Below are 8,925 nucleotides of genomic sequence, written 5' to 3'. Positions count from 1 at the left end.
AAAGTCGTGAGTGGTTCGCTAGTGTATTTACGACGCAAAACCCCCGGATTTAGTCGATCGTGAATTATCAGTAGTACTTTTGTTCGTATTTCATTAATAAATTATTATTAGTCAAGATCCTATGCCTGAAGATATAAAAGAAACATCTCTACTGCAGTTTGAGGCACTTCAACCCAACACAACAGTGTTATCTCCCAGAGGCAGAACCAGAATATACAAACACGCTCCACATATCCAGGGCGCATTGTCCGTGGTTGATGGTCCCTCCAGTGTGGTGGTTCTGTCCGACAGTGCCTGGTTGATCTCCTGGGAACAGGGAGCCTGCATCTAGATCATCGCGTGGTGCGGTGCTTTGATACTTGGGACCAACACCTCCACCTTGTCCATCCGTCCTCTTGTCCAGGTTAGGACTGCGGGGGGGGGGGGGGGGGGGGGGGGGGGGGCAGGAGACCAGCCAAGCGTCCCTTTCTCCAGGGCCGTGTGTCCCACCACAGCAAAACCACACCACCACCACCACCCTAACCTCCACGGCCCCGTGAAGACCACGGCGTCCCCGATCCGTACCTCGGTGTCCCCTCACTTGCACGTGTACATCTGCGTCCTCTCGCTGCACGTGTTGCACTTGACGTGGCAGCACCACAGGAACTTGCAGTTGCACTGCCAGACCCGCGAGTACTGGTGCGTGTTGTAGCCACGGCCGCAGCACAGCAGGTCGCAGCTGTCCGACTGCGGCGCCGTCTTGTTGCACAGGCGGCCCTGCGTGCCGGCGCTGCCCGTGCGCGGGTCCGCCTCGCAGTAGTTGGGCGAGCGCTCGATGTACACCAGCTCGCCGTCGGTGGGCTTGCGGAACGAGTGCGGCTTCTTCATCTTCAGGAAGGTGGGCCGCTTGTTGCGGCTGGCGCGCACCGGCTCCACGTGCGCCGCCGTGCCGTACTTGTCCTTCAGCAGGAAGCCCAGCTGCCGGAACTTGGGCAGCGTGGTCCAGCAGGTCTTGGTGGTGCAGGAGCCCGACACACCGTGGCACTTGCACTCCAGACGCATGCCCTTCTCCAGCACCTGGGGACAGAGAGGAAGGGATGCTCAGTCTTTTAAACACTCAGCTTTAGATCTTTGCACCTACTCTAAGGTACATGCCCTTCTCCAGCACCTGGGGAGGGAGATCAAGGATGCTCAGTCTTTTAAACCCTCAGCTTTAGATCTTTGCACCTACTCTAAGGTGCATGCCCTTCTCAATACACTAAGGTGTATGCCCTTCTCAATACACTAAGGTGCATGCCCTTCTCAATACACTAAGGTGCATGCCCTTCTCAATACACTCAGGTACATGCCCTCCTCAATACACTTAGGTGTATACCCTTCTCAATACACACAGGTACATGCCCTTCTCAATACACTAAGGTGTATACCCTTCTCAATACACTCAGGTACATGCCCTTCTCAATACACTTAGGTGTATACCCTTCTCCAGCACCTGGGAGTGAGGGAGAGGCAGGGATCATTTATGGCAGCATATGGGCTTAAGTTGGCTTGTCAATCGAACATCCACAGATTCTAACCCTCGTACTGATGCATGGCCTAGTCTAATACCTGGAAGCAGCTGGACTATGACTCATTATGAAGTCACTCAGCTTCTTTATCTGAACATGCTAACGGTGAAGTCATGTCGTTAATATCCGGTAGGGGTTAGTGGGGCATCTTGCTCAGGATGCCTACTTGTGGTCGAGGGGGATTGAGGGACAAATAATCATTAATAATCCAGTGCGATATCGAGTCCAATACAAAGTGAATCTCCCAGCCAGGTTTGATTTGCAAAACGTGTGGCGCATCTGTTGGGGCCTTACGGTTACGCCACGACGCATGTAAGACGCTACGTAATGAAACACTGTCGTAAAGGCCTTCACTCAGTATCAAAATATTACAATTCATAATCAAGCAAAGGGCTTTTTGCCACATGCATTGGGGGAGAAGCTGCACTCTGTTCCAGCATTGTTCGCACCACGGACTGAGACAGGGTGTGTGGTCGTGACTCAGAAAAAATACTGTAGGCTAATATTTGAACGTGACTGGAGAGGACTTGATCATCCAAATCAACTCCAGACATGGGCGTCAGCCTTCCAAAGGCAAAACATCCGCAAACAGTGTGTAAAGTCAAGGTCACATTACTCAGTCTCAAACCTACGAGTTCGTATTTAGTCGTTTAGCAGATGTTGACATGAACCTTTACATGAGCACAATTTTTTTTGTTGTACGTCCGTGCACTTAAAAATAGTACTTAGCATCGTGTAGCGCCTTATCCTAGATATATTTGTTGCATGCGGGGAATGGGTTAACCCTGCGATTGTTAGTGCTTGGCACTTCAATCTATGAACGACCTTACTGTATCGATATTGTTTCTCTTCTTCTGACAAATGTACTTATTGTAAATCGCTTTGGATTAAAGCGTCTGCTAAATGACATCGAAACATAGAGAAGGCTGCTTCAATCTGAACGAACATAGGATATCCCGAGGGGGAAGCAGCGCAGGTTCGGACCAATAGGAAGAGGATTTCTGTGCCACTCAAGCCCATCCTGGCACGCGGGGCCTGGATTAACTTGTGCAGTAACCCTTCCGTCAAAGAAAGCAATTTACTTCCTCCTCATCGCCCTGCTGCGCTGAGGGGCCATTCACAGGCCGCCAGGAACTGTTTGGGGTGGTTGGCAGAGTACACCCCCCCCCCCCCCCCCCACCCCCCCAAACACACACACACATACACACACACACGCACACACGCACACACCATTACACACACCCATCACATTCACACACACTCCCTCTCTCTCATACATACACACACATACACAGACACACACACACACCGATACGCACACACACACACTCTTTCTCTAATGCAAAACATTCCCTCTCTCTCATGCACACTCTCTCACACTCACACAAACACACACACACACCTGTTCAGGGCTGAATAACATCCCCAAACCCCATTCCTCCTCAAGTGAGAGAGAGAGCGAGAGAGAGAGAGAGAAAGAGAGAGAGAGAGAAGCGGGTGGAGGGAGAGAGGAGAGAGAGAGGATGAAGGAGAAGCGAGGAGAGGAGTGAGGAGGGAGAGAGAGAGAGAGAGAGAGAGAGAGAGAGAGAGAGAGAGAGAGAGAGAAAGCGAGACAGAGAGAGAGAGAAAGAGAGAGAGAGAGAGAGAAAGCGAGAGAGAGAAAGCGAGAGAGAGAGAAAGCGATAGAGAGAAAGAGAGAGAGCGAGAGAGAGAGAGGTAGAGAGAGAGAGAGAGAGAGAGAGAGAGAGAGAGAGAGAGAGAGAGAGAGAGGTAGAGAGAGAGAGAGAGGTGGGCGATAGAGGCTGCATAATGACATTAAAACCGCCTCACTCGATGTGTGCTTCTGTTTTTTCTCTCTCTGTGTTTTAATGGTTCCTCCTCTTGACGGCCCCCAGACATGCTGGAGTCTCGGTGTAATTGTCAGATTCCCTCTGGAGGCAAACGGCTTAGCGCAGTCATGCCCCTGCGACCTGGCAGCCCCGTAGTACACTGGGCCCAGTGCGCTGCCCGTCACACCACCTCCTCCACCTCCTCCTCTACCTCCTCCACCTCCTCCACCATTGTTAGACACAACTGAGAGCCTGTGAACCTGGGAGGGCCACGTTTGGCATCCCCGTTATCCTCACTTTACCCGCCCTATCCTCCGCCTCCACGCTCCCTTTTCTCCTCCTCCACCCTCCCTGTTCCCTTCCTCCTCCACCCTCACTGTTCTCCTCCATCCTCCACCCTCTCTGATCTCTTCTGTTCTCCTCCTCCACCTCCTCCTCTGTCCTCCCCCCCCCCACCCTCTCCTCCTTCAGCCTCCCGGTTCTCCAACTCCACCCTCCCCGTCTTCCTCCTCCACCCTCTCCTCCTCCTCCTCCCTCCCTGTCCTCCTCCTCCACCTCCTCCCTCCCTGTCTTCCTCCTCCACCCTTCCTCCACCCTCTCCTCCTCCTCCTCCTCCTCCTCCACCCTCTCCTCCTCCACCCTCTCCTCCTCCTCCACCCTCTCCTCCTCCACCCTCTCCTCCACCCTCTCCTCCTCCTCCTCCTCCACCCTCTCCTCCTCCTCCTCCTCCACCCTCTCCTCCTCCACCCTCTCCTCCACCCTCTCCTCCTCCTCCTCCTCCACCCTCTCCTCCTCCTCCTCCTCCACCCTCTCCTCCTCCTCCTCCTCCACCCGCCCTCCCTGTAGGATCCCGGGGATGCGAACACACGCTGGCGATCAAACAGGAAAACAAGGCCTACCTGGTGATTACAGGGAGGGATCTGTGCTCTCGTGTGTTTAGAGATTGTACATGAATTCCTGACTTAGTCCCTGGATACACACACACACCCACACACATAGACACACACACACACACGTACACGTTAATCCACACACTGTTGAAAAATGTCTACCTGAGGATGTTTTAATGATGCCGTCAATACGAACAGTATGAGGCATGTTCCTATTGAACGAGGTCCAACCCACCAGTATCAATATGATATTGCCTGGGGTCACCAACAAAGTCTGCATACTGCATACGATACAGAATATTATGCTATACATTAAACAGTATTATGCAGTATGTTACTATACTGACCTGGCAGTGCGTATGTGTGCTGCCCTTGGGTTTGGATTTGATAATAAAGTACTCAATCAAACATTGAAAGCATTCCTTCATGTGAAGAAATTTTTGCGATTTGTAAAGTAACCAAATGACGACCAGGAAATGTAATAATAATGTGCAGAAGAAGTACCCCCATAAGAGCGGTTGTGGGTCCACTGGTACTGAACCAGTCGGTGAATGGCTCCAGTGCTTGTCTGAACACGATGTGCCTGGTCCGTAAATCTACGGGATCCACCTGCTGATAGTACCGCTGGGCCCATGCCATGTTTTGATGCATCTGAATTACTTCCAAGTCGTCATTAAATTACAAATTAACTCCACGAGTAGGTCCACAGAAACGATGCCAACAGGTGAAATTGTGACTCAATTCTGGAAAGGCACACAGAATGATTTCCTTATTGTAACATTCCCAAAATATCTGCATGGTTCACTACCCTGTGACACACCTTTGTTCACCTCCTACATCTCTCTCTCTCTCTCTCTCTCTCTCTCTCTCTCTCTCTCTCTCTCTCTCTCTCTCTCTCTCTCTCTCTCTCTCTCTCTCTCTCTCTCTCTCTCTCTCTCTCTAGTACAAATATAGAGAAAAGGAGTGTATAATTTCAACAACCTCATCCAACAACCTCGTAATTAATTTTTGTCCATAATGAAATTGAATGTGAGGGATTTGTTTACCAGTAAATCAATGTGTATGGATGATGCATGGATTCGCTTCTCAATAGATCCATGTTAACTCCCTTATTCTGATCAGTGGCCAACATGAAGCAGGGAGACACCTCAATAACATAGCAGTCCGTTCATGCAGACACAAACAGACACACACACACACAGACACACACACACGCGCATACACACCCACGCCATTTCAACGAAGGAAACTCATTTCAGAACTAAGTTCAGACCATCTTGCACATCCTGTGTGGTGATCCGAAGCTCTCCTAGTAACAGCGTACCATCAGGAGTAACCCTATCAGCCCTAACACCACTGGCGGTAGCAGTCATAGTAACGGCCGGTAGCTTCGCTCTTCCTGGCTCATAGCTGAGATGCTTCAGGCATCTCCTCACCCCTGCTCAGTAATCCCCAGGGAGGAGCCAGTGGCCGACCAATCCCGCGGGGCGATAAAGCCTGATAACAGCGCAGACTGATGAGGTGGCGGGGGGGGGGGGGGGTCTCCGACACCCGGCCGTCCCACACACGCACCGCCCGCACGCGCACACGTGGACGGGCCGGGGGGGGCGCGGACGTACCTTGCGGCCCACTTCGTTGTTGTGCAGGTTCATGAGGGTGCGGGCGTTCTGCTTGATCTCGCGCGCGTCCACGAACACCTTGGAGAAGCCCAGGCCGTAGCGCACGTCGGCCGAGCAGCCACCCCACTTCCAGCCCTCCTGCTGCTGGCTGTGGAAGCCCTGCTTGTCCTGGTCGCAGCCGCAGCCGCTCAGCGAGCCCTGGGTGCAGGCCGCCGTGATGGCGTGGGCCACGCCCGCCGCGATGATGGCGTAGGTGAACGCCGCCTCTTTGCTCCCTGGGGGGGGGGGGGAAGGTAAAACGGGAAAACGGGAAATTAGACCGATTGCCGAAAGAGTCTTTTGACCCCGGGCACCATCTGCCTTCCTTTGCATACTTGGCATATCTTCTCCCGGCCCCATCCTGAAATGCTCTCGCCGAGCCAACTTTGGATTCATTAATCACCCGCTCTCTCCCGCTCTTTCCACGGGACGGAGGAGCGAGGCCGTGGAGGCCGTGGAGGCCGCGGGAGGCCCGGGCGCAGCGCACCTGAACGCATCGTTAAAGTCACGTCGCGGTGCTCTGCTGCGTGTCTTCCCCTCTATCGCCCATGCCTTCCCGTCTACCTCATACTATAATAAAAAGGATAAAACCTTTTAAAGAAAAACAACACTTGAAAGTAAGTTGAATAATCGTTTCTTTGGGGATAATTCAAAAGAAAATTCGCACAGGAAGAAAATAAGCGGACTGTCAATTAAATTTAACGATGTTGAATTATCTTTCGGGAGGAGGTGGTAGCCATGGCAACGCGAGCATCCCGTAAACAGGCGCTGGGTCAGGAGAGTCTATAGAAGTGCTATTACCGAGAGAGGTGGGGGGGGGGGGGCGGGGGGGTGTTTCTATGGGAGGGTTAGTGTGCCGGGATGGCCGCGGTCCAAGCTGGGATCCACCTTGCGGAGGTGGATGCTGGGGGAGAGCAGGCTAGTCCTCCCTCCTCCAGCTCCAGCACCACGCTATAAATCACCGGCGCTCCGGAGGTCAAGCACTCGCCGATCCCACGCGCTCCTCTCCCACAGCAGATGGGGAACATTAAGAAATGCTCAATACTTAGAGGTACATCTGGAGCTTGCATGCGTTGTTTCATAGCAGGTGGAGGGGCATTGTTTGAGGCAGAGTAGCAATCCGCACACATATGCCCACACATACACATACACACAAATGTGGATGTTTACTCAAACGCACACACACACACACACTCACACTCTCTCACGATGCAACACACATTATAATGTGCATACAATTATTAGGATTATGTACATGCAACACATATGATAATAGGCATAAAAAAAAACATCATAATATGTTATGTTATAAATGTTGTTGTAACCATAACTGACAAATTACCGTTTTTGCACAACCATATAAGTCAGAGTTTAAGTATATGTATTTGTCTGCGTGCCGGTTCTATGCTTATATACAATACAGCCATGGTTCATAAACTTGGATTACATGCATACTGTTCCACTACACTTGAATGCACTGAGATAACAGGGCATGTAGACTTATAAATAACATATTGGAAAACAAGGGGTGGTTACATTTGAGCAACTTCCCCTTAAACTTAATTCCACGAATTTCAAAAAAATATCTCCTTATCAGATGTGCGTGCTGACTATTCACTTTTACAATCATACATCCATTTCTTTTTTATGTTAAATCGCTATGAATCAGAAGACTTCAGAGGCCAACTATTCTCTACAAGCCATTATCCCACACTGATAGAAATAGATAAGGAATTAATCAGGCGAGAAAGAGAGCAATTTTCAAAAGCTTAAATGTTGAAATGTCCAAATAGATTAATAATCATTCAAGTGAAGAAAAATAACAACTATATCCCTATTATGCAAAAACATTTTATTTTAACTGACCCGGAGCAAGATCGCAGGTGCAGTCTACAATGAGAGGCTATCGGCTGAGATTTGGAGAAAACTGTAACATACCCACTTTCAGTTCTTTTCCAAACACCGTTCTTTCGCCAAGGGCCGAGCAATTCCATCGTCCGTGTTTGAACTGAAACTGGCACTCATTGATGCCCATCTGCGCTCCTTCTCCGATCACGATGATAGCATCGGGACGGCTCTGGCATATAGTCCTTTGACGAGGGGCCAGACCCGGGATCTTGTTACATATGATGCTCGCTCCCAGTGCCACCACGGACGACAGACCCCTGGTGCAACACAACACACAAAACATTTGACACATGCATGCATAGCTTCAGCATATATTGTTTTGTCTTGGCTGGCCCTCCACATGTCACATAATGGACACTTGATGCATATAACAATCAACACAAAATACAAAATATCAATAAGTTTGAACTAAGATCTATGTTCAATAATTAAACAGAAGTAACAGCATTTATATTAAAATTCACTCTGCGTCTTTTATGTGAGTGAGACTGCATTTGAGACATGTTTGATTCAAAACAGATAGACCCCATAGCCTGGGGCTAAACCCATTTATGTTTCCTTTAGATAGATCATGCATACGACCCACTCACCCAATTTTCAAATAGACAATCCCAAGGCACATGAAAAAATGGAAAATCCATCGACGCGTCTTCCTGCTCATGGTGCCCGCGGTGGTCCTACTCGGTACTCAGTGAGCTCCTCACTGCAACGCGCTCCCCGCAGATCCAGGTGCTCCGAGACGCAGACAGAGAGAGACACACGTCCCCGGGACGAGCCAAAGTGTGCGGGTAAAACTCTTCCTGATCTCATCGGTGGGTATGTTCGGGGTTCCAGTCTCCCGCTGCATCGGATCGCTTGTTCCCAGGTGAAGTCTGTGCTGGGGATGGTCCGGGGTCTCTCTATCGCCACCTTTCACAGCAGCAGGGCGTGTTCCAAACGGAGTCCCCTACACACCGGTAACATTCCCTACAGGTAGAGCGCTCTGTACACTGATCTGGTGAAACTCTGGAACAATGCTGAAAGTAATATCACAAACGCTTCGAAAAACACCGATAAACTAAATGTGTAAACGGCTGTGGCATTTGGAACTTTA

At 50.5% G+C, this 8,925-nt stretch overlaps 1 protein-coding gene across 1 annotated transcript; it reads right to left on the bottom strand.

Moving 5' to 3' along the window:
* Window positions 1–470: 470 nt before the first annotated feature.
* Window positions 471–8,925, bottom strand: wnt7aa (wingless-type MMTV integration site family, member 7Aa). The gene is made up of 4 exons (XM_056606108.1): window positions 8,423–8,925; window positions 7,863–8,089; window positions 5,886–6,160; window positions 471–1,056 (listed from the first exon to the last, which is right to left on the bottom strand). Exons 1-4 carry the CDS (start codon window positions 8,491–8,493, stop codon window positions 577–579), a joined length of 1,053 nt encoding a protein of 350 aa, XP_056462083.1. The 5' UTR covers window positions 8,494–8,925; the 3' UTR covers window positions 471–576.

Source organism: Gadus chalcogrammus, chromosome 13, assembly GCF_026213295.1.
Source record: "Gadus chalcogrammus isolate NIFS_2021 chromosome 13, NIFS_Gcha_1.0, whole genome shotgun sequence".
Taxonomy (NCBI): Eukaryota; Metazoa; Chordata; class Actinopteri; order Gadiformes; family Gadidae; genus Gadus; species Gadus chalcogrammus.
This window is presented reverse-complemented; position numbering and strand designations above follow the sequence as displayed.

Excerpts from the sequence above, each read along its gene's own strand:
- wnt7aa (XM_056606108.1), bottom strand. The coding sequence starts at position 8,493 with ATGAGCAGGAAGACGCGTCGATGGATTTTCCATTTTTTCATGTGCCTT. Across the intron at positions 8,090-8,422 it reads ATTGTCTATTTGAAAATTGG|GGGTCTGTCGTCCGTGGTGG; the intron begins GTGAGTGGGTCG and ends GTGTTGCACCAG. Across the intron at positions 6,161-7,862 it reads TGGAAAAGAACTGAAAGTGG|GGAGCAAAGAGGCGGCGTTC; the intron begins GTATGTTACAGT and ends CCCCCCCCCCAG.